General features: G+C 42.5%; 1 protein-coding gene across 9 annotated transcripts in view; it reads right to left on the reverse strand.

Annotated features, from left to right (window-relative positions):
- Positions 1-16,080: 16,080 nt before the first annotated feature.
- The window catches only part of LOC103458067 (nesprin-1-like), a 56,591-nt gene continuing 45,700 nt past the window's right edge, over positions 16,081-26,971 (reverse strand). For 8 of the 9 annotated variants that reach the window (XM_081603645.1, XM_081603643.1, XM_008398616.3 and 5 more), the window contains one exon: positions 24,347-25,833. In XM_081603645.1, the coding sequence (XP_081459771.1) occupies positions 25,663-25,833 (171 nt within the window). In that variant the 3' untranslated portion in view covers positions 24,347-25,662. Of the gene's footprint in view, positions 19,451-24,346; positions 25,834-26,971 lie in introns of those variants that run through there. The other variant, XM_081603639.1, reaches the window with a different exon arrangement.

Consider the following 26,971-nt stretch of genomic DNA (forward strand, 5'->3'; position numbering starts at 1 on the left):
ATATATCTATATCTATCTATAAAGCATAGATATGTAGATTGCACACTGCACAGATAAAACACTTAACATTTACATAGCACCTTTGTAAGCTTGTTCCTGTTAGCTACGTCAGACATATGAGGCATTATGGTGAATACAAACAATTTATTAACTTACTTTCGAAGTTATTGTTAAGTTTGACACATCCAGTTTAAATCTTTTGTTGTTGTTGGAGCGTTTCAGGACGTCTGAATTATTATATAAGCATCATTAATAGTCCTGCAGCTACTGAGGAGCCACTGTTAACAATACTGTTGCCTGTACACCGGAACCATTCTATGTGGCAAAAAAAATGCGGAAGTGCTAAAACCGACGTCCGTGGCATATACATAATAGACATAATATAAGTGTAGACCCCGCATTGGCTGCTCCGGCGCAGGAAATACGGCGGCCAGCTTGGAGCGGTATTCCCTCCTACTTTGCTCAATCAAAACAGCAGAAGATGACTCAGCACTGAGGGATATTGTTGTTCTGATCGATGGATTATTGATGTGAGGGTTCCACAGACAACATTTCACAAGTAAGATGAACATATTATTGTGTATATATTGTGATTAGAATATTACTTTATTTACTTTGTCCACTGGCGAGATACCAGCTAATATTAGCTATAGTAATACGGGGTTCAACCCCGCTATGAAGGCTAACTGAGATTCTGTAAATCTAAAAAAATTTATTATTCTCTAACATTGACTTAGATTATCTGACACAAGAGCCTATATTAGAAATGAAACAATGCAACATATATTGTAAATGTTTTATGTTAAAACTTATAAAACTATATTTATCTATATACGTACATACATACATACATACATACATACATACATACATACATACATACATACATACAATATATATTATTCAGTATTAATCATTATTTATTTGTGCCATTATTAATCATTATTTATTTGTGTTTGTATATGTAACCGGATCCTTTTCTGCGTTGTGCTGGTTTTTGAGTGAATGGACCGTGACACAGTTTCTTTCAAGTGGATGATTCTCGGTTTATTTCTGACGAAAATACAGACAAAACAACCGTGTTAAAGGCTGCCCGCTCCAAGTCCTCTCCCGCAGGACATGTCAAAAGGGCGAACACCTCACACAACTTACAAAAAAAACCAAATAAACATTTTTGTACAACATACCTGACGAAAATACAGATAAAACAACCGTGTTATAGGCTGCCCGCTCCAAGTCCTACACAAAACAAAAGTATATAACAAAAATTAACTTAATAGATCTATAAATAAACTGAATGTATTTAGATGGAAAAATGAAAAGCACACACCTCTCCGCAGGACATGTCAAAAGGGGAGGGGCTAAGGGGCGCAAACAATTTAAAGACAATACCACAGAAGAAGAAATAAAAGGGAGGGGCTTCCGATCTTAAAGTAACACGGTTAAAACAATGACAGAGGTGTTTCAGTAAGATAAGGAACAAGACAAATAACCAAAAAAAGACATTTTGTGTAATTATAATAAAAGAGAATTACAACCAGGTTACATTCACCCCCCTAGAATTACATTTGTGTAATGAAAAACAGTTAAAAGACACTCAGTACCAGTACAAAATAGTTTTCTTTCCTGCAACAGTGTAACACATCAGCATAACAGCTACCCTAATATAAGGTCAGGAGACTAGAGATCGGTCAACAACTAGCGAAATCTCACGGTATCCCATGGACAACAAGAGGTGCCTTTTACACCCCCCTATACAGAATAAACATATAAATGGTACTGAAGCTTAGGCAAACAAAGAAAAAGACAATCCTAGACAATGGCAGGAATTCTACAACAAGAACTTAGAGACTCACACATCAATAACAGGCTGAACATTATCTTTATCATAAAATGCCTCAATGACAGCGATGGACTCTATCAGGCGACAAACTGGTTTAATAACCCTCCCAAAGCGTGAAGTTAGGCGGCGAACAAAATCCCCTCCCACACTGTCTGGAGAATGAACAGAGCCAACATCATCAGGAAGATGAGGTAAGGAACCAGCAGTCGCCAGCACTCCAGTGTCCATAGAGGAGTTTTCAGAGTCATGAGGCAGGTCACTATTTCCAACTGATGGAGCTGAGGACACATCCTGAACCCATGAAGCAGTACGGTCCTCCCCATCACTGCAGGACAGGGAGTCAGGTAGGGTAGGCTCAGCAGGAACAGCACTAGGAGCCTCACTAAAACATTCTGTTCCATTTAGATCAGAAACCGAGGGGACTCTACCCACACTGTCAGCATGGCGATTCACATTGCCATCCATGGTCATTCCCACAGGTAAAAAGTTCACATCAAGCAGGAGATTGCGATGCACCACACGCTCATTACCATGACGGTCTCTGATTCGATAAATGTGGAGAGCAGATTTGGATGCAACCACCGTGTACATCACAGGCTCCCATTTATCAGAAAGCTTCCGCTTTCCTCTGGCTCCCTTGTTCGCCACCAGGACCTAATCTCCAACTGACAGAGGGTGTCCCTTGGCTCTCTTGTTGTACTGGTCACGTTGGTGTTTCTGCTCTGTACTGGTGCTCTTCTCAGCCATTAGCATAGCAGCACGCAGATCTTCAATCAGTGATTTGACGTAAGAGTGGTAGTCGCAAATGGCATCGTCATGAAGAACGTTCCGAAAAACAAGGTCAACAGGCAGCCTGGGAATCCTCCCGAACATCAGATAGAACGGTGCAAAGCCAGTGGTCTCATGAACTGTGCAATTGTAAACAAAGGTCAGAGACTGGATCATCTGAGGCCATTTGTGCTTCGAATGTGGAGGAAGAGATCTCAACATGTTGCCCAGGGTGCGATTGAATCTCTCTGCAGTCCCGTTACCCATTGGGTGGTAGGGCGAGGTGTGTGATTTACTGACACCACTCAACTCCAAAAGCTCAGCCAGCAGCTCACTCTCAAAATTTGCGCCCTGATCCGAGTGAATGCGCTGAGGAAAGCCATAAACACAGAAAAACCCATCCCATAGCTTCTTTGCAACTCTTTTAGCAGTTTGATCCTGACAAGGGAAAGCATGTGCTTACTTTGTGAAGTGATCAGTGATCACCAAAACATCCACAGACTTGTTGTTGCTGTCCTCAGCCGACCAGAAATCAATGCACACCAGCTCCATTGGAGCACTGGTCTTGATGTTCTCCAGAGGGGCTCTCACCGCAGGCTCTGGGGTTTTACTGAGGGGACACCTGGGACATTTTCTCACATAATCTCGCACATCTCTCTCCATGTCATGCCTAAAGAAGCGATGACGAGCCAAGGAGAGTGTTCGTGGCTGGCCCTGATGACCCGCATTATCATGGACACCAGTCAAAACCACAGACTTCAAAGCATCAGGGACCACAAACTGGAATCGTTTACCTTTTGTCAGAGGATCTTTTATGACACGGTAAAGAACACCATTCAGCAATGTTAGTTTGTCCCACTGCTTCAGAATTTTTAAAGCCAGTTGGTTTTCACCAAAGCGTTCCCGCCTCGATAGACGGCGTCCCCGCTCAACATAGAGGACAACTCTGGAAACAACAGGGTCGTTTTTCTGGTGAGAGACAAGGTCAGTTAGACAAAGAGCTGTTGATGGACCTGTGGTGTGTGGGATTATCATGTCCAGATGGTCAGCTAAAGATACTGCATGCTGAGCCTGACCAGCATCTCCACTGCAGACAGATGTCAAAAGAGAGGAGACCTCATCGCAGGTCATGGAGGCGTCAGCTGCAATTGAGGAAGAGCTGTCCACTGATTGGGGCTGACAGGTCAAACGGAAAACATCCCGCACAGCGTGATCAGGAACCTCACAGACATGCTCCAAAAGTTCCTGACAAGGCTCTGACAGAAGGCGATCAGCCAAGGGCTTCACAAAAGGGGCTCTGCTCAGGGCATCTGCCACCACATTCTGTCTCCCTGGAACATACCTGATCTCAAAGGTGTATGGAGCAAGCTTAGAGACCCAGCGCTGTTCACAGGCATCCAATTTGGGCTTGGTCAGGATATATGTGAGAGGATTATTATCCGTCCACACAGTAAACCGATGACCCTTCAGCCAGTGGATGAACTTAACACACACAGCCCATTTTAAGGCTAGGAACTCGAGCCTGTGCGCAGGATAGTTGGACTGACTGCGGCTGAGAGACTTGCTGGCAAAAGCAACCGGTCTAGCAATCTCTCCATCAGCCGGGACCTGCGACAAAACAGCACCGAGCCCATCCAATGAAGCATCGGTTGAGAGAATAAATGGCCTCTCACAATCAGGATGTGCCAGCACCACACAGTTGAGGAGTGCAGCTTTAAGGTCTCCAAATGCTTTCTCACAAGCTGGAGTCCATTCCTGGGGAGTTAGAACACGAAATGTTCCAGCTTTCCCATGCCCTTTGCCCTTCACTTTACGTTTCTGACCTGCGGTGAGGGCGTAAAGTGGCTTTGCGATGCGGGAACAAGCTGGAATGAAGTGTTGATAGAATAGCACCATGCCCAGGAATGACTTCACCTTCTTCTGGCAGGGAGTGCAGCCATCCTCCTTCATGAGGTCCTTTTTGTCAAACCCAGAGATGACCCTGACCTTCTCCTGATCGACAGACACACCACCAGCCTCCACAACATGGCCCAAGAACCTCACAGACCTCCTGAGAAAGTGACACTTTTTCTGGGCCAGCTTCAAGTTGTTAGCTCTCAGGCGACAGAAAACAATCTCCAGCCTCTTTAACGAGTCATCCTCAGAAGGTGCAAACAGGTCGTCTAGATAACAGAGGAGGCTGGAAAAGTTCAAGTCACCAAAAACGTTGAGCATCATCCTCATGAAGGAAGCTGGGCTGTTGCATAACCCTTGTGGGAGACGGTTGTACTCATAGAGTCCAAGCGGCATGGTAAAAGCTGTCTAATGTTTATCAGACTCATGGAGAGGGATGTTGTAGAAACCAGAGGTCAAGTCCATGGTGCTGAAAAGAGCATTCCCACCAAGAGCAGCGAGGCAGTCAGACTGATGGGGCAATGGGTGAGCATCCTTAATGGTCTTAGCATTAAGCCAGCGGAAGTCAGTGCATATCCTCATGTCCCCAGACTTTTTCCACACCATAACAAGCGGGGAGGCATATTCACTAATAGACTTCCTTATGATACCCTTCATCTCCATCTCAGACAAGACCTCCCTCAACTGCTGATAATGTGCTGGTGGGATGCGTCGATAAGGCAAGCGAAATGGCTGGTCATCAGTCAAGTGAATGCGATGGACAAAATCCCTAGCCTCACCACAGTCCAGTTTCCCCCTGGAGAACACATCCTGGTAAGAAACCACAAGTTCAGCCAGCCGTCTTTTAGACTCACCTTGTCAGGTGAGTCTAAAAGACGGCGGTGTTTGATGAGCAGCCTCACAGCTCTCTATGTTGATGTCATGTAGACCACAGTCTCTCAGCATCTGCACTGGATCAGAACTGTGATGTGATGAGCTTGCTGAAACAGCAGAATGGTTGCAGTACACTTGAGATCTCCCCTGACTAAACGCAAAGTCCTCCACAGCAACACATGGGAAGACATCAGCAATTTTAGCATTGCGGCGCAGTACCAGAGGTTTGTCTGTTGGGTTGAGAACCTTCATAGGGACCCAACGATCCCCCCACATGGGTGTTACTACACGACCCACCAAAATGTTTTTGGAGTGGAACGAGCAGATGACGGCTCGACGACCACAGTGCCCCCTAATGACAGTGGAGCAGTGGACGGAAGTTTCCCCCAAATCACATACTCCTGACGAGGAAGGAGGGTGACAGCCTGTCTGAGCCTGACCTTTCCAATCTTGACAGGTAAAGTAGAGTTTGACCACCGAGAAACACAACTCAGCAGCTGCAAAAACTCCTCACACTCTGGGTTTGCAGTGCCTGATGTAATGAGTTCCCAGTATCTCGAATCAGTTTTCATTCTTTGAATAAGGGGCCGGAGCACATTGCTACCAATGATGAATTCATCATGTTGGCCAGGTATCAAAAATGTTGGTACCGTAAATTTGAAGCCATAGATCTCAATGTTCAACTCAAAGATGCATCAATGCCGCGTGAGAAGGCCACCACACCCGACGAGCACCACATTCTCTGGGACTGCAAGAGGGATCAAATCAACACCCGCGGCTCTTAGTTTGCTCTCTGCCTCCACGCTCAATGTGCATGACATACTCCCAGAGTCCAACATACCCCTCAGTGTAGATCGGTCACTCACTGAAACTGAGGCATAAAACAAATCACTAGCCCTCTGAACTCTGTGACCCCAAGAAAACCACTTCACTGTTCTCAGGTGAAGCGTTACAACACTAAGTATAAATAGAGTGTGCATCTAGTGCATTAGTGAGGGTATTATCCACACTGCCCATGCTGCCCCTCTCATCACACAAGCTCTCTAGTTTAAACTAGGGTAGTAGGAGGATGGCTGCGGTGTTTGATGAGCAGCCTGAAGACAAACCCTGTTAATGTGTCCTGAGCCGAAGCAGTTGAAACACAGTCTGAACAGTCTGCAGTGTGAATGTGTTGTATGCTCCTCTGAGCAACAAACTCTGCATGGAGCATGCTGAGGATGTTTAGAACTACGTGTGTAACTTGTGTAACTCCCCATATGTTGACCACGTTGTTTTGTAGCAAGAGAAGCTGCACACAGAGACAGAACTTTATCAAACATCTCTGTCGTCTGATGAGGTGGTTCGACTCCTGAACTGGAGGAAAAAGTTGGCTTGGGTGGATCTGCATTCTGAAAGGGAGTCGGTTGTGGAGCAACATGCTGCTGTGGCTGCTGATACAAGGGCCCTGAAGCTGAAGAACGATCAGATGCTAAAGCAGCTTGGGGAAAACGGATAGCAAATGCTGCCGCATCGGCTGGCAACGCAGCACTGGGTGACTGAGCACCAAGCTGAAGAAGACAGGAGAGAACAGGGCCTGTAGATGTACAGGGCCTGTTCGTAGTAACCATTGGCCTCCTAAGACTCACAACATGGTTATCAAGGCGGCTCTGGACCTCAGCAGCAGTCCACTCCTCAACAGGTTTCAGCTGGAAGGAAAGAGCTAGACCAGGATCAGGACAGTGGTTGATGAACATTGTAACAACTTCAGCTCCTGGATCCTCCACCTGCTTCCCCCTCTTCTACGCAAACACTCATCAGCTGCTTCAATAGACTTGTTCAGTCGAATCCAGTAGTCCATGGCTGTCTCACCATCAGCAGGCAGGATGTTATAGAAGTCTCTCATTGGTAAACTGGAGAAGATCAGCTCACCAAAGTTGCGTTTCAGAATATCAAAAACAGTAGAAACCAACTTGTCACTAGATGACTGAGGCTGGCAGCGAAGCGACACCTGAACCACATCTCTAGCTTTCCCAATAAGTCTGGATGTGATGATCTCACACATTTCTACAGGGTTCACACATCTTATTCTTGACAGATCTCATCAAACCCTCCCATTCCTGGATTGAGAAAGTGTCAGTGTGGTCACGTTTGAAATATGGTGGTGCCCTGATATCAGACTGAACCACAAACCTCATTTGTGACTGATCGGTCGAGTCGCTGGGTTGGCTGTCAGCAACCTGAGACTGTGATTGACTTTGTTTGTTTAGCCCACTCAGGTTTGTTGTAATGGCATCCCAAATCTGCCTAGCCAGATCAGCAATCACCCCACTGAGAGCCTCAGTAGAAACAAGTTGGCTAAGGTCAGACCTTGCATTGCCAACGGGTGTAGAAGCAGCTACAGGGACAGGTGGGGGGTTCAGCTCAGACTTATCAACAGAACATTCATATGCACTCGAAGGCCTAGGCCTACCCCTTCCAAATGACATGTAGTGTTGGCCCCTCCCCAGACTAAAAGTGACCCTCCCGTTCATTTCATCACCCTTAGAAGGTACCTCAGTGTCATACATTTTATCGAACAGTAACAGATAAACACCATGAAAAAGAACAATGCATCAGTCAGCAAAAAACACAACTTATCTACAGGAAAAGGGTAATAAGACTGGTTTCTCGTCTTCAAAAAAAAATTTTTTTTGTATGATTATGTATTGTTTTAAAATTAGTTTTATTTCCCCAAAACAATAAAAAATTCCACAAAATTAAAAATATGTTGGTTTTCACGTATTTCCCTTTTATGAAACAGGGTACACAAAACAAAGCAACAGAAACTTGACTTTGTTGCCAGGATACAGCAAACCAACGGCTGCCAGTCAAAGCGCAGGGCAAAGGCGCGCGGTGCAGCGAAGGCGGAGCCAAGACCTCAAAGGCGGGAAAGGCGCAGCAGCTTCAGCAGCGGAGATTCGACGTTACAGCGGGTCAAGCGGCACCAAGTGTAACCGGATCCTTTTCTGCGTTGTGCTGGTTTTTGAGGACCGTGACACAGTTTCTTTCAAGCGGATGATTCTCGGTTTATTTCTGACGAAAATACAGACAAAACAACCGTGTTATAGGCTGCCCGCTCCAAGTCCTCTCCCGCAGGACAACATGTCAAAAGGGGCAGCACCTCACACAACTTACAAAAAAAACTAAATAAACATTTTTGTACAACATACCTGACGAAAATACAGACAAAACAACCGTGTTATAGGCTGCCCGCTCCAAGTCCTACACAAAACAAAAGTATATAACAAAAATTAACTTAATAGATCTATAAATAAACTGAAAAGCACACACCTCTCCGCAGGACAACATTTCAAAAGGGGAGGGGCTAAGGGGCGCAAACAATTTAAAGACAATACCACAGAAGAAGAAATAAAAGGGAGGGGCTTCCGATCTTAAAGTAACACGGTTAAAACAATGACAAGGTGTTTCAGTAAGATAAGTGTGACCGGTGGATTTCTGCATTGTGTGTGTTGTGTGGTGATCAGACAAACCACAAGACATAAAGTCTGGGTTTGGAGGCGGTCTCCGTTTATTTAATCTGTCAATCGGGAGATATTAGCATTAGCACCTAGCATGTGCTCCAGTTCTCCAACCCGATCTCTTCCCAGTGGAACAAATAACAAAAGGGCCTGCTAACGTACCTGTCAATCGGGAGATATTAGCATTAGCACCTAGCATGTGCTCCAGTTCTCCAACCCGATCTATACAAAATAATAGTTAGCATGCATCAAATGATATAAAGGTGTAATAGCAACTCAAAGGTAAATTTACAAACACTTATCATTAATACAGAAGGAAAAATAAACATTTGAACAATATAAATGAAAGGATTACAATAGATTATAAAACTTGCCTCTCCCCAGTGGAACAAATAACAAAAGGGGAGAGGAAATTAATAACTTAATATTTATAATAGTCCTGGAGGACCCTGAACAAAAGAAGAAGAAAATAAGGCGAAGTTGGAGGACCAAACCCCTTATATTAGACACAGAGGAACACAGCAACAGTCAAGTAGAAGCAGACAAATACATAAAAGAACACATTTTGTGGAAATATAAAACTATTAATATAGACCCAGTTACATTCACCCCCCTAGATTTGCACAAAATTATAAAATCATAAGGAAAACAGACAAACAAACAAACAAAAACCATTCAACACAGGCCAAAAATCACCACAGCCAACTGACAAAGTCGGCAGAAGAACCATCTAGTAAAAGATTAAGAGGTGACAGAAACCTATCAGACAGGATGCGGTGCCCTATACACCACACCGTTTTGGCCAATGACAATATTCAGAAATAAAATCGTGCACATGCCATCCACGTACTCAACAAAACACTTGCCTAGAAGCATAACAATCAGGTGACCAAAGATGAAGTACTGGGAAAAACAAACAAACAAAAGAGAAAAAAATAAAAATTACACAGCCGTAATAGGAGGTTTAACTTTTTGACTCTCAAAAACAGACTCAATCTGGGCCATAGACTCAATCAACCTACACACTGGCTTAATAATCCTGCCAAGACGCGTAGTCACTCTGTGACCTAATCCCTGAAGGTCATTCAAGTCCCTTGGATGACTATGTGACTCAATGGAAGGGATTGAAGGAGCACCTGCACCAGCCCACCCAAGGGGGGCAGAAGACTTCCCATCAGAAGAGGGTAAGTCTTCGGTCCCACATGACGACTGTGCCTGAACCCAGGATGCCGTACGGGCTTCAGCAGACTCACTGGCACAAGGAGGCATACCAGGCCCAAGGGTGTCAGCTCCTCTTTCCGAGGTAGAGGTATCGGGCTCCCCAGGGGCAGCAACAAAACTAACAGAGTGCTGCTCACCCAATGAAGGGTCAAGGACAAGAAGTTGACCTGGAGTAGGAGGTTGCGATGAACTGTCTTTTCACGTCCTGTCGAATCCCTGATCTTATAAACGTTGAGGCCGGGTTTAGAAGCGACCACCTCAAAAACTGTAGACTCCCATTTATCTGACAGCTTACGTTTCCCTCTCGCGCCCTTGTTTGCTAACAGCACCCGGTCCCCCACCAACAGAGGTAAGCCCCTGACCCTTTTGTTGTACTGCCTTGATTGATGTCTCTGCTCAGAAGCACTGTGTTCTTGAGCTAAGGCCATAGCAGAATGTAAATCATCCATGAGTGACTTGACATAGGCATTGTAATCACAAACTGTGTCATCACGAAGAACACTCTTGAAAATGAGATCAACCGGTAACCGTGGGACCCGTCCAAACATCAGGTAAAAAGGTGCAAACCCAGTCGTTCCATGTGCAGTACAATTGTACACAAATGTCATAGACTGAATCATTTGTGGCCACTTCTGCTTCACTCTAGGAGGCAGAGATCTCAACATGCTCCCCAAAGTTCGGTTAAACCTCTCCGTAATGCCATTGCCCATGGGGTGGTAGGGCGTAGTGTGTGATTTCATAATCCCACCCATATCCAATAATTCTGCCACCAACTCACTCTCAAAGCTTGGGCCCTGGTCAGAGTGTATGCGCTGAGGGAAACCATATATGCAGAAGAAACCCTCCCACAGCTTCTTTGCCACACTCTTAGCTGACTGGTCATGACAGGTGAAGGCATGTGCCAACTTAGTAAAGTGGTCAGTGATTACAAGCACATCCACAGACTTGTTGTGACTGTCTTCAGCTGACCAGAAATCAATGCACACTAACTCAAGAGGAGCACAGGTCTTTATACTCTCCAGTGGTGCCCTGGCAGCTGGCTCAGGGGTCTTACTGAGAACACATCTTGAACACTGCCTTACATAGTTACGCACATCCTTGTCCATATCAAACCAAAAAAAGCGTTGACGAGCCAGCGACAAAGTGCGCGGCTGGCCTTGGTGACCGGCGTTGTCATGTATGCCAGAAAGTACCACTGACCGAAGGGACTCTGGTACGACAAACTGGAAGCGCTTGTGTTTCGTCAAGGGATCTTTTGTGACACGGTAAAGAATCCCATCTAAAAGCACAAGTCTATCCCACTGCTTCAAAAGTTTCACGGTCTGCTGACACTCGTTGTGGCGTTCACGTCTAGAAGGCCTCCGCTTCCTGGTCACATAATGGAGAACCCTGGAAAGCGTGGCATCACGCTCCTGTTGAGACTGAAGCTCCGCCTTGGATAGCACAGAGGAAGCATCAACATTAGGAACAACAACTGATGGCAAGTGGTCAGCTAGGGACGTGGCACGGTGTCTAGGCGCCACTTCCCAGTTGCTGATGGATGATAACACCGAAGAGACATCATCGTCAGACATGGAGACATTGACAGCCGTTGAGAACGGTAAGTCAACCAAAGACTGGGGGTGGCAAGTCAGATGAAAAGCTGGCTGCACAGACTCATCCTTCACATCACAGGCCTGCTTCAATAGCTCAGCATAGGGTTCTGCCAGCACACGTTCAGCCAGTGACTTGACAAATGGTCCTCTGCTCAGAGCATCCGCCACAATATTCAACCTGCCTGGGACATACTTGATGTCAAAGGTGTATGGAGAAAGCTTGGAGACCCAGCGTTGCTCACAAGCATCCAACTTTGGCTTGGTCAGAATATACGTGAGAGGGTTATTGTCGGTCCAAACAGTGAATATATGACCCTTGAGCCAGTGACTGAATTTATCACACACTGCCCATTTAAGAGCCAAAAACTCAAGTCTGTGAGCGGGGTACTTGGCTTGGCTACGACTGAGAGACTTGCTAGCAAAAGCAACCGGTCGTGCCCTCTCCTCACCCACCGGTACCTGAGAAAGAACGGCACCCAGACCATCAGTGGAAGCATCTGTGGAAAGGATGAAAGGCCTGTCAAAATCCGGGTGTGCCAAAACCACAGAATTGAGGAGTGCATGTTTCAACTGCACAAAGGCTGCCTCACACTCAGGGGTCCAATCAAGTGGTGTCAGTTTCCTGAACGTCCCAGGTCTCACATGATGACTGATGCCCTTGTGTCTCCTCTTCTGGCCTGCAGTCAAGGCAAAAAGTGGTTTGGCAATACGAGAACATGCAGGGATGAAATGTTGGTAAAATATTACCATCCCAAGAAATGATCTAACCTTCTGCTGAGAGGGAGTGTGACCATCAGCCTCCATTAGATCTGCCTTTGTGAAGCCAGTTATTACTCTCACCTTCTCCTCATCAACAGAGACACCAGATGCACTCACAACATGTCCAAGAAATGCCACAGACCGTCTCAGGAAGTGACACTTTTTCTGAGAGAGTTTCAAGTTGCTGGACCGCAGCCGGGAGAATACAACCCTCAAACGGTTCAACGACTCCTCTTCAGAAGACGCGAACACCAACAGGTCATCCAAATAGCAGAGGAGACTGGAGAAGTTTAAGTCACCAAAGATACTAAGCATCATGCGCATGAACGATGCAGGACTGTTACAGAGACCTTGAGGGAGACGGTTATACTCGTATAGGCCAAGTGGTGTAGTGAAGGCCGTGAAATGTCTGTCAGACTCATGCAGAGGCACGTTGTAAAACCCAGAGGTCAGATCCATGGTGCTGAAGAAGGCATTCCCGCCCAGGGCAGCAAGACAATCAGCTTGGTGGGGCAGTGGATGTGCATCTTTAACTGTCCTAGCGTTAAGCCAACGGAAATCAGTACATATTCTCAAGTCGCCATTCTTCTTCCACACCAACACCAAGGGTGAAGCATATTCACTGATCGACTTACTGATTATGCCTTTCATCTCCATCTCTGATAACACTTCTCTTAACACTTGATATTGCGCTGGGGGTACCCTGCGGAAAGGCAACCTGAAGGGGCGAGCGTCAGATAGATGGATCCGATGGACAAACCCTTTTGCTTCCCCACAGTCCAAATGGTCCTTGGAGAACACATCCTGGAAGCTCAACAACAGATCAGCCAGCTTCCTCCTCCACTCATCGGACACTTCACAACCCTCTAAGTCCACGTCACCAAGTCCACATTCCTTTAGCATCTGCACAGGATCTGATGATTCACATCCCAGAGAGAATGAGGAAGTAGCCTGGCTTGACTGCACCATGCATGAGCCCGGAGTGACAGGAAAGTCCTCAACAGCCACACATGGGAACACATCAGCCAACTTACTATTGCGGCGCAATATAAGAGGTTTATCAGTGGGATTAAGAACCTTCATGGGAACCCAACGATCACCCCACATCGGTGTAATAACCCAACCATCCAAGATGTTTTTCGGTGTGGAGCGAGCTGAAGTTGGTTCTACAACGACAGTGCTCCCAGGTGACACAGGAGCAGAGGGAGGAAGCCTTCCCCAAACAATGTATTCCTTTCGAGGCAGCAATGTAACAGCTTGCTGCAATGTCACAGTACCCACCTTATCGGGTACCTCTGGGCTCAGCCACCGAGAGGTGCAACTCAGCAACTGGAGGAACTGTTCACAATCAGGGTCAGTTGTATGAGAGGACACCATCTCCCAGTATTTCCCATCAGATTTCATCTTCTGGATTACTGGTCGAAGCACATTTGTGCCAATAATCAACTCATCCCTCTGACCAGGGACAAGGAACATCGGCACTAGACACTTAAGACCGTAGAGCTCTATGTTCAGCTCATAAATGCATTTAGGTCGCGTAATGAGTCCACCACAACCAACAAGGACAACTTTTTCAGGGACAGGTTGTGGAGACAGGACAACACCTGCCGCTCTCAACTTAGCCTCTCCCATTTCACTAAGTGTACATGACATGCTGCCCGAGTCCAGCATCCCTCTCAGTGACGTCTGGCCACCAATCGACACAGGAGCATAAAACAACTCACTAGCTTCCTGAACTCTTTGTGACCCAACCAAAATTATTGTTTTCTCTTCGGGGAAGCTTTTACAACAGTCAACATACACAGAGTGTGGATTACCAGAATTTGTGAGGGTGTTGTTTACAATGCCCATGCTGCCCCTCTCATCACACAGGCTGGTCAGTTTAAATCAACATGTGAAGCAGCATTTGAGGATCTCTGTCCCACTGCCTGCCTGCAGTCACGTTTCACATGTCCTGGCTCAAAACAGTGAAGACATAACCTGAATAGTCTGCAATGTGAATGTGTGGAGTGTTCGCTGGATCCACAGACTCGACATCCTCGGGGCTGTATGCGTCGAGGAACCTTAGATCGACCTGCTGTCTGTTGACCGGTAGCCAGTGACACATTACACAGAGAGAGAACCTTGTCAAACATGGTCACCATCTGTTGAGTAACAGGTTCGGTAGCAATAACACTGGACACCTCAGTGGGCTGCTGGGTTGTCATAAGGTTTTGCAATGTGTCGGTACAGTCAACAGCCTGTGTATTTGCCACTAAGCCCTTGACCTTCCTCACACGATCATCCAGGCGCTGCTGGACCTCAGCTGCCGTCCACTGTTCTGGTGGTTTCATTTGAAATGACAAGGAAAGGGTGGGGTCAGGACAGTGGCTGATAAACATCATTACAACCTCTGCATTAGGGTCCTCCACACATTTACCGCGCCTGCGGAGGCACTCAACCACAGCATCGGTGGACTTATTAAGACGGATCCAATAGTCCAAAGCATCCTCACCAGCCTTTGAAACAGTACCATAAAAGTTTCTCATTGGAAAGTTGGAACATGTGAGTTCACTGAAGTGGTGTTTTAAGACATCAAACACAGCATTAATTAACCCACCTCCACACAGTTCAGGGCGGCACCGCAAAGAGACTTTCACCATATCACGGGCTTTGCCTGTTAATCTCGACATCAGGAGCCCATATTGTTCTTCTGGTGTCTCACAGTTAGCCCTAGATAGGTAACACCTCATCAGATCCTCCCATTCTTGAATGGAAAATGTGTCACTATTGTCACCTCTGAAGAACGGAGGGGCTTTGGCTTCAGACTGCACCACAACCTTAACATGGGGGGACTCCAGTAGAGTAGGAGACACATTATTAGCAGGGTACTCCCGGGAGTGGCTGGCCTGTTGCATGGTGCACAAGTTAGCTGTAATATTATCTCCAATTTGTTTTGCCAGGTCAGATATTAAACCACTGAGTGCCTCTTGTGCAACATGTGTAGGCTGTGAATCAACCAGAGGAACTGGAGTGGAGTTTGCAACAGGTACAAACTTTGGATTTATCGCAGACTGGTCAACTGTGCATTCATTGTGACCAGGTGCCACAGGCCTACCCCTCCCAAAACACAGTGAAGCATTGTGTGAATTTTTTGCTGGACCAAAACTGACACTGTTTCCAACATATTCAAGTTCAGGCAGATTTGCATAAGACATGTCTGAGAATTGTAGCAAAGCATACAGATAAGATGAATAAAATAAAATAAAATAAAAAAATTAGAATAACGATTTTTTTTTAAATTCACACATCCAGAACAAATGCGGAAAGAAAGGAGAAAAAAAACTGCTTTTAATGGAAAACTTATTGTTCTTTTTTTTTTATTATTATTATTATTATTTGTCGATTCCGAGCGGCTTGCGCCAAAAATGGGTAGTATTAGACCTGAAAGACCGCACCCAGGGCAAAGAGGCTCCAGCGGCGCAGCGTGGAGCCAGGAGCCAGCCAGAGATCGTCACAGGTCCGCTGGACTGGAGCGCGCTGACTGCAGACTCGATCGGAGATGTTTCGGGTCGAACGGCACCAAGTGTGACCGGTGGATTTCTGCGTTGTGTGTGTTGTGTGGTGATCAGACAAACCACAAGACATCAAGTCTGGGTTTGGAGGCGGTCTCCGTTTATTTAATCTGTCAATCGGGAGATATTAGCATTAGCACCTAGCATGTGCTCCAGTTCTCCAACCCGATCTATACAAAATAATAGTTAGCATGCATCAAATGATATAAAGGTGTAATAGAAACTCAAATAAAAATATCCAAACACTTATCATTAATACAGAAGGAAAAATAAACATTTGAACAATATAAATGAAAGGATTACAATAGATTATAAAACTTGCCTCTCCCCAGTGGAACAAATAACAAAAGGGGAGAGGAAATTAATAACTTAATATTTATAATAGTCCTGGAGGACCCTGAACAAAAGAAGAAGAAAATAAGGCGAAGTTGGAGGACCAAACCCCTTATAGTAGACACAGAGGAACACAGCAACAGTCAAGTAGAAGCAGACAAATACATAAAAGAACACATTTTGTGGAAATATAAAACTATTAATATAGACCCAGTTACATAAGGAACAAGACAAATAACCAAAAAAAGACATTTTGTGTAATTATAAAAGAGAATTAGAACCAGGTTACATATAGTTATATAAATATGTATTGATATTACTAAATAATTTATTAAATAAATTATGAACGGCTGTGTGCTTTGTAATATGCTCATCATACATCAATATCAGAATATTCCATTCCTATTCTATTGTTATAGCCACTAAGCATAATTCATTTTTATGTTTAATAAAATTCATTATCAGATCAGAAAATTTGTTCATGCAATTTGAAACAAGAATTTAAGTTATTCTATAGTAAAATAAGTAGTTATGTTAACTTGATAATGTAAAAAATAGAGATATGTGTGCTCTTTAACTATGTGAGGGCAGTTTTTTTTTCTTGCATACTGTGAAATAAAGCTACAATTTAAACCAAATTAAGTCAAGACTCACAATTCAAGATTAATGAACTTAAAAGCATTGTTTAGACAACTTGTCTCTTGTTAAATCAATTTCATTAATTTTAATTTCAGAGTTAAAACCAAAACAGTTTTCTTGTTGACTTAAACTGCGTTTTCAAGACAGCAGGTGGACTTTCACTTTCAACTTAAACAACCGTCAGATGTTTTACAGTGTAAACTCTGCCACACAGAAGCTGGGAGTGTCTTTCAGTCTTTTAAGACTTAAATATGAAGAAATATGGCTCCTATATGGTTCCATCTTCCACCCTGCATTTTGCTGTTAGAATCCTAAATGCATTTTCTATGACTCACCATACACAATAGTGATGGTACTTTTATACCATATTTTATACCACTTTTACTTTTATACCATATTTTATACCACTGCAAGATTTTAACCTGCAAAATAAAAATGGATATTTTTTTTTATGAATGGAGAAGAAATTTCCGATGCTACTGATCCGTGTCCAGAAATGAGACTAATATTGATTTTTCAGAAGTAATGGACCCCTTCACTGAACACTCATAAAGACTTGGACTATTTTATTTTGAATGAAAAATTATTGTATACAATGTTTGTTCAAAGGTTGAATAAGAAACACTTAAGAGAAAGGACTGATACTGTTTGGAGAGGCAGGCTTAAAATGAGAGATAATCAGGAGTGGTGGGAAGTAACAAGTACTTTGTTACTGTACTTAAGTAAAATTTTTGTGTATCTGTACTTTTCTTAAGTAGATTTAATAATGGATACTTTCTACTTTTACTCCACTGCATTTTACAGTGGATATGAAGTATCTGTACTTTCTACTTCACTATCCATCCATCCATCCATTTTCTTGCACCCTTTTTCCCTCAGTGGGGTCGGAAGGGGTGCTGGTGCCCATCTCCAGCTAACGTTTCGGGCGAGAGGCGGGGTACACCCTGGACAGGTTGCCAGTCTGTCACAGGGCAACACAGAGACACACAGGACACACAACCATGCACACACACACTCACACCTAGGGGCAATTTGGAGAGGCCAATTAACCTGACAGTCATGTTTTTGGACTGTGGGAGGAAACCGGAGTACCCGGAGAAAACCCACACATGCACAGGGAGAACATGCAAACTCCATGCAGAAAGACCCCAGGCTGGGAATCGAACCCAGAACCTTCTTGCTGCAAGGCAACAGCTCTACCAACTGCGCCACTGTGCAGCCTCTACTTCACTACATTTCTACAAAACTGTCGTGTTACTCATTACATCAGAAAACAGAATGAAGAGTTTCAATTGATACTGGTTAAATTTATTTCAGCTCTATGTATTTAATATCTAGGTGTTTTTATGGGAATGAGATCAATTTGAGATGCAATTGTGATAGGTGCACTTAATTTTTTTGTGTCACGTAGCGCGGGGCACTGGTCTTGGTCTTGATTTGGTCTCGGGTTTGGTGGGCTTGACTACAGCACAGATTTCTTTCAAAATAAATGCCACTAGTGGCAAAAAAAGTGAAGTTCATGCTACAGTATGTTACAGAGAGTAAACACAATAAAAACATGCTTTATCTGTGGGATCGTTCATTAAAATAGCACATTTCTGATGTATTAAAATTAAATACGATCGGTACACTTAATGATATTAGCGATTAGGTAATGCATTCAGTTTTTAATACTTAAGTATTTTTGAAAGCCAGTACGTTTTTACTTTTACTTAAGTAAAATGTTAATGTGGTACTTTTACTTTTATTTGAGTACATTTTTGTCTATGTATTTGGACTTTTACTAAAGTACATTTTTTGAGTACTTTCTCCACCACTGGAAATCAGACACCTGTATGTATAATGCCACCTGAGTAAGAGTGCAGCTGATCTCCTGGGACTGTGAGTGTTGCATCTAAAATAATAATAAAAAAATGTATTATATCCTTTCTTGTTAGGGAAATGGAACCATGTTTAATGAATGTAAGCGATTGTTTATTTGTTTATTTTGCTGATAGATATTTTAACAGATGAGGAGTTCAATGATCTGAAGTTGTCATGGTGTGTTGTTTTCAAGTCGGACCCAAATGCAAGAGTGGCAGAAGCGGAGGGTTGATGAGGGTTAATTTAAAATACGAACTAAGCTAGAGTCCATAAACAAAAAGTCTGGGAATGGCAAAGTAGGGCATTGCTGGTGCTGCAGCTGCTGGAAACGAGGCTGCTGAAGCAGGTAGTGGTGGTTCTCCTGCAGCCAACAGGTGTGCTGTTGCCAGTTTTGCAGCAGCAGGCTAGACGACTGTGGTGCAGTTATAGCAGACTGGGAGACTATGGGTGGAGATAGGGAGGCTGCTGCTGAGAAACTGGTGTGAAGTGTTGGTTTTAAAGTTCAGAGTTGAAGACCAAGTTGAGAATCATGGAAATGGTGACAGAGACCACAAGGAGCGCTGGTCCGACCCATGCGGAGAAGCTATGGAGGTGTGCTTGTGGTGATGAAGTCTGTGTAGAACAAAGGAGCAGAGGTAGGAAGTTCAGACTCTGGAGGTGGAGAGGAGGATGAAGGCATAAAGATTGGGTTTGCTTACAGCAACAGAAGCATATCTTATCTTTCATATAAGATATAACCCAGAACCTTTTATGAAGCATGTGGCTACATTCGTACAATAAAAGTTACAGCTATAATTGCAGTTAATATCCACTTGGCTAGAGTTGAATGGATATAATATTTAAGTCAAATATTAATCATGATTTGACACAAATTAGTCAAGTCATGGCTAATTCCTGTCATGAAAATAAGAGTTGATTAATCCTGGATAATCATCTCTGAACTGCAGCTATCCAAGTGTGTTTAATAAAACTAATCCATCCATCCATCTTCTTACACCCTTGTCCCTCAGTGGGGTCGGGAGGGTTGCTGGTGCCTCTCCAGCTAACGTTCCGGGCGAGAGGCGGGGTTCACCCTGGACAGGTCGCCAGTCTGTCGCAGGGCAACACAGAGACACACAGGACAAACAACCATGCACACACACACTCACACCTAGGGGCAATTTGGAGAGGCCAATTAACCTGATAGTCATGTTTTTGGACTGTGGGAGGAAACCGGAGTACCCGGAGAAAACCCACGCATGCGCAGGGAGAACATGGAGACTCCATGCAGAAGGACCGGGGCCGGGAATCGAACCCAGAACCTTCTTGCTGCAAGGCAAAAGCTCTACCAACTGCGTCACTGTGCAGCCCCGCTTGTGATTCCATTCTCTATTTATAAAATATTTTTTTCCCCTCATGCTAACAATTTTATCCTCAGAAAAGAAGCAGAAGAGAAATGTTGTGTACAATGAACTAATACTAATACTCTGAACTAATACTTGTTAGTTTTTTCTGTTTTCTTGTATCTGATTAAAAGACTCTACTTGCAAATGTAGAGTAACTTTAGTGAAAATCTTTGAAAACCATGAAACACTTCTTTCACTTTAGAACTCTGCGCTGCTTTGTGTTGGTCTGTCACATAAAATCACAAAAAAATATATTGAATTGTGAGGTAATAACAGACATTGTAAAGGTACAAGTTAAGCCTAATATGGGCCTTTTTGCTATCAGTATTGAAATATTGAAAGCAAACAGACCCCTGAGTCTCTCCATAGACTCATATCTATGGAGAGAAGTGCTCATTTCACTTCTCTCCATGATCAAGGGAAACGTCAACTCAGTCACTATCAAATTTGAGATGGATAAGCTATTCGTGCCGGGGAATCAGCTGATTTTTGAAAGCGACATAGCTAACTAACATGGCTAGCATACCAGACACACTGTTACTATGTGCAGATTTATCCTCCACTTCTACCCACCCCCACCTGGAAAAAGGAAATGGGACTCACAGAATTTTAATTTCTGGATTTTTCGAGTGCCTTTGTTATGGTCTTGTAAATATGTGGTCACATGCATACACAAATATTAAGAAAATACAAATACAAAATAAAAGTACATGCAATTACAATTTCTACAAACGTTAAATTTCTACACAAACTTTTTAACTACAACCTCACAAATCTGATAATTACCAATTTGGTATTTACGCACAGATTACAAGTGCACAAGACACACTCGTAACCAGATCTGTGCGTAAATGCAGTTTTGCCTGTGTGTATCAGGCGAGTCGTGCGTAGTTATTTAACATTTGTAGGCGTTGGAGAAGGTTTGAATTTGTAATCAGATTTGTGAGGCTGTAGTTAAAAACGTACTGTCGAGAAAAGTCAAGCTCATCCCACTTCCTCATGCTGGAGATTTTAGTTTAATAGTAACAATAAGTAACCTTTAAAATTCATTACACAGGTGACATCAAGACCCAACCGTAGAGTCAGACTGTAATACAATTAATCTGGTAGTGTGTGTTGTTATTGTGTCCTGCAAACTTTGCTTAGATTCTTCTTTTTTCTATTTAATCATAAAAAAATCATAGTGAGGCAGAAAGAGAGTCATGGAACAGGAAGAGCAGGTTTCCTGAAGAAAGAGGAAGTAAGCTTCCAGCCTGTATGAGTATAAAAATAGTTCAGATCATTCCTTGTTTTAAGCATTAAAGGTTTAAAGAATAAAATCTAAACATTTTGAGTAATTGGATAAAACCCAGAGTAAAATACTTACATTAATAATAAGAACAACTTATAATTAAGCCAATAATTAATAATGGTTGATGTTGGTTTGATTATAAGAATATTTAAAACTTACTCTTACACTTGTGGAAGTACTTACATGTGAAACAAGTAACTGTAACATGGTATCAAATAATTAGAATAATGGATTATTCTTGGTTTCTTTTCAGAAATATCTGTAATAATTCACATTATGATTATAATAAGAGTAACTAAAAAGTTATGGTTATTATAATATTATAAATGAATGCAAAATCAGAGAAACTAAAAGGTTATAAATGTGATTTTGACATTGAACTTGAAAAGGTGTAAAATAAAGGTCACTGATGTTGTGTTGGAGGTAGATGGTAGGTGATAGGTCAGGGGAAAAGATTAACTGATAGGAGAGCAGAGATGACCAAGGCCTTATTGCTAAATTTTGACTTTCCTAAGAAAAGGTTGGACAGGCAACAGACTGTTGAGCAACTCTGGGTCATTAGAACAGAGATCAGGCCATAAGGTCTCCAAGAAGGTGATGGATATGAGATCATCTGTCCAAGCAGTCAGCCAATGAGAGGCACAGCAACAAAGCTAGCCAAAGCAAGCACACCAAAAGGTGGATAAACCCTTTATAAGGTGGGTGCAAAAGAGGAATCTTTGGTTGGATCCTTCAGGCAGCTTCGAGCCAAGACGGAGATGGACAAAGAACTCTGCAGCTGAAGAAGAGCCGGGGCCACAGAGCCGAAGACTGTTCTGCACATGGGGACCAACCCGTTAGCAACATGTGGCTTCAAATTGCACTTCTTTCATCAGCTGGGTTCAGACCCCCAAAGACAAAGACCAAGGCAAAGATGAAGATAAAGACAAAGATAAAGACAAAGACTAAGAACAAAGGCAAAGAGGAAGAACTGGTGTGTTCCTTCCAGGGGACCAGAAAGATCATGGGACAAGAAGAAAAGAGCTACAGAGCTGCAAGACAAGAAGCTGAGGACCGCTACGCACATGAGGAAGTCACCCTGAGGCCCGAGACCTGCCGCTCTAAGTCAGTACTCTTCCTGTACTGGGAACCTCCTGCTGCTGCAACACCTTCTTCATCATCAGGACAGTTCTGGGGTTCAAAATGCCAAACTCTGTCCGTCTCTCTCAAAGTTTCCCTCTTTTAGTTCTCAGTGTCAGCATTAGGGAAAGATAGGCTAGATTATTGATTTTACTTATTTGATTATTTCTGCTACTGATTTAAGCTGTACTGACCCTTACAAAATTGCCTTACTAATAAAATAATTAGCATTAAGAAAATCTAAAAGATGTGGACATTCAATTAATGAGTCACCTTAAAGTTCTTTGATGGTCATAAAATAGCTATGAAGTTTGATTCTGGGAGGAAAAAGTGGAAAATGTTTTATGACATTTGTTGTGTTGACATTTGTTTGGCTTTTAGCCAAAACAACACCCTTGGGACTCACCCGAGTCACTAAAACCAACCTGGTTCAGTAACAAGTGCAAGTTGTAATAAAGAGAAAGAGCGACCGTTAACAGGTGAAGCTCTGTGAAGCTAGCTGGTTGCAGGCTGCTCAATCTGGCTAATTCACAGGGTGAAAAAGGGTGGGACATCTGGAGGGAGAGGTCGTCAGAAACCAGGCTAGTCTTTCTCGATGCCAGCTTAAACAGAGTTTACTTCAGTTCTGGACAGGGTAAAATCCCAGCAGATTTAGAAAACTCAATTCACCCGTTAGATGGATAGCTGGTAGCACATCTCCCTCCTCTCAGAAGAGGGAGGAAAGAGAGAGAGAGAGAGAAGGGGGGTGGGGGGGGGTGTTGCGCACCAACAGTACCCGGAGAAATTTTCTTTTTACGGGTTACAAATCATGTTTCACAGATACAACTCTCTAAAGTTACACACAAAGATGAATTTGTAATGTGAGGATTACAAATTCAGTATTACACATGCACAAGTATTTTGAGACTGTTTTCACTCCTTAGACAATCAACACAAAACAGCTCTACAAAAGCTGATTGGTATAATATATATTATGCTAACTGACTAGACTGCCTATGATGTTTTACTTGTGATATTAATTGATCAAATCAGTCATGATCAACAAGATTTGGCTTTTTGTACAAAATACAAAAAGAATTTTAATGTCAAAATGAAATCTGATTTCTATAAAATAATGTAAATTACTTAAAAATATTTAACATAAAATAAGTAAGTAGACACACCTTTAGCTGGAATCAGTGTGGATGGCTCTACACTGTGTAAAGTCTCCATACTCTCTGCAGTCATGTGGTTTCCATTCCACTCATTGCGAGTCTATTAGCACCAATCAGCTGGACCTCTGTTGAATAAAGTCAGAGGAAGTCCACATGCTTTAAAGGGTGTCAATATTTGTGATAAATTTTGTGTTCAGTTTTATATTTTGATTGTCATTACTTTGTGAAATCAGTTTCATGTTGGCAAAGGATTTTTTTGTGAAATATTTTGTCAAAAAAGCCAATTTTTAAAAATGTGATATTTAAAAGGGTTAAATATCCAAAGGGCTGAATACTTATGTAAAAATGTATTCTGAATGTAATGTCAGACAATGTGAATAAAAATGTGTGTTGATAGGTTTCTTCAGGTTTTTAGGACTTATATATTTAACAGTTGCCCTATTGCAGTATCTCCAGGATGTGTGTGAAGAGTGTTTGTCTGCAGTCCAACAGTCTGCACAAGTTTACAGTGCTGTCTCAAAAGCTCCTAACACAGGAAAAGAAGACACTGACAAATAGATCACTGAAGCACATTTATTGTCTTCATTTGGTTTTGCACTGAAACACATGAAGACGACTGAACAGAAGCAGGAACAAAGGCATGTAATGCAAAAAGTTTCTGTTGCCGTCAACTGAAACCTGCATGTCATCAAAAACAACAATCAGTGCCAACAGATGTTTATTAAGCAGGTATCAGGTGAAACCACTGCATTTTCATGGCAACAATCACATAAGTCATTTCCATAAGAATAAAAGCAGAGAAAATCTATCAGCTGGCTTGTCATAAATCAAGGATCTGTTGAGAAGAGCAGTAGCTGAGTTGTTAACTTAGCTGAGAAAGTATTTAATTAATTAAACAGCATGTTCAACTATATTAATTCACAAACGCATATAGTAGATGCATATCAAAAAAGCTTTACAGCTGCTGGTCACTAGGAGCAGACAATAGATGAAAAGGTTCATAATGGTTTTAGTATAGTAAGCCGTCTATAATAAAACATTAAAAATTAGGCCTAAAATACATGCCCATTAATCTCTTCTCTGTGTCTGACATTGCATCTCATCAGAGAGTAGACTTACAACAAACCAACCCTCCATCACAGCACCTTCATTTGTCTGGTGCAACAGAAACCTTCAATGCACTAAACACCTGTTGCAGATACCGTGCTCAGAAATGTGTGGTATATGCTGTATGCCAGCACCACTGTCCTTCATGTAAACACAGAAAACTTGGAAAACAAGAAGTCTTCTGGTACACATCTACTTCCATTTCAGTCCAGTTCCAAATTACTCAATTTTTAAAAGGAGCCTAACGTTCTCTTCAGAGATGACGTCCACCTTATTACCTGCCCCGACAGGGTTGAAAGGCATGTTTCTCTAAGAACTCTGGAATTCTAACTAATTCTACATTGACAGATCAGGGATATCAAGGATAAACTTAAAACTGCTTTTTAATTTGAAAGACTTGGCTAAAAGTCACTCTACAGCTGGCAATAGTTGGTTTCTACATTCAGCTTGAGTTAGATTAAAAGCCTTTACAAACATTTATTTTTGAAAATATCAATGTAATTTGACAAAAATTAACAAGAAAGGACTCCAAAGGTTTTAATAAAAACCGAGACACAGTTTTATGAATGATTGTAGAATAATAGATTAAATACATAATTTACAGAATGTTGCCAGGTTGACCTACAACAGGGTTTCTAACAAAATGTTGGAAGGTTTACAACAAGTTTCTGAAGGAAAATGACAAATCGTAGGTTCTAACTATCTCTCAGGGGCATCATATATTTTTGAGATAGGAAAAGCATTCATCAGTGTTTGTAACCTCTATATCTAGGAAACTACACATCTGTGCTGGGACCTAACGTCAGACTGGGAGACGTTGACGCTGGAAGCTGTGTTTACCATGCTCTCAGACAGGGACTGGGTTCTCACTGTGTCTAGAGCTTCTGACAAAGCTTCAGATGAACTTGCTTCTGCAGTGTCAGTGGAGCTCTCAATATCCTGAAGAAACATGTACAGGATCAGACGATCAGTCAAAATACAACAAAAAAATCTTCTCATACATTGTTTATTTATTAGGATTTTGTGGCCAGGTGTTAAGAGTTAAATTTATGTTAGCTTATCATTAGAGATGCACCGATAGAAGATTTCAGGCTGATTTCTAACTTCTAGTTTTTGTAAAATTTTCTATCAGTTTTAGATTTTAATTATGATTTAAAATATGTATTTCTAGGCTTTCTGATGTGAGTAAACATTAATATATGTTATATGTTATATAACAGGAGCTGAAATAATATCACACCATGTGTGAGAGATTTGTAGAACCAAGTTTAACAATATAGTAATTATATTTTAGTTACTAATGCTAATAAGCATTATCAGCACAGTTAGCATAGCTCATTATGTATTCCACAGAAAATGTAAACAATTCCCTTAACAAAACAGTTCCAACATCCACTGAGACAAACCTCTCAGATCTGGTCACTTATACATCTGAAATAAAGCTGGAAATATTCCAAACGTGAACATTCAAAAATCAAGCCTGCACTGAAGGACCGTAAGAGTGGCATATCCTCCTGACTACCAGTAGTTAATGTTTGTCCTCTGTAGAGGACATTTCTAAACTTGAATATTTCCCATTCTACTGACTTTTGAACATACCTTTTTCTAATTCATAAAAATGGCGTTTATCAGTGATAACACATTTTATGGGAAGAGACAAAGTAAGTGCATAAAACCTTTTATTACCTTACAAAGACTGTGGGATTAAAAAAAAAATGGTGATTGGACAATATTTTTTTCCTGGTAGTCAGGAGGATAGAGCTCTGCAGCAAGGGATTAGAATGCTATGCATCAACTAAGTGTCAAAAAATTCCTACAAGGTGAAACACAACAGTGGTATGTGCCACTATCTGGTTTGGTTCTATTTTCAAGTAGAATTGTCACTCAAGAAACTACCCTAGGATAAAGGTTCTTTCTCTTTGCACTATAGTGTGCCTCTTCCAGACTGGATCGCAATGAATTATTTCATTCAAATGTTCACACCACAAAGGTTGTGTGCCATCTGTTATCTTGAAAATAAAACTTTCAAGATAACAGTTGTGTGTTTAAATATTATTTTAGCAATTAGATCAAAGCA

This window comes from Poecilia reticulata, chromosome 22 (genome assembly GCF_904066995.2).
Source record: "Poecilia reticulata chromosome 22, P_reticulata-male-v2, whole genome shotgun sequence".
Lineage (NCBI taxonomy): Eukaryota > Metazoa > Chordata > Actinopteri > Cyprinodontiformes > Poeciliidae > Poecilia > Poecilia reticulata.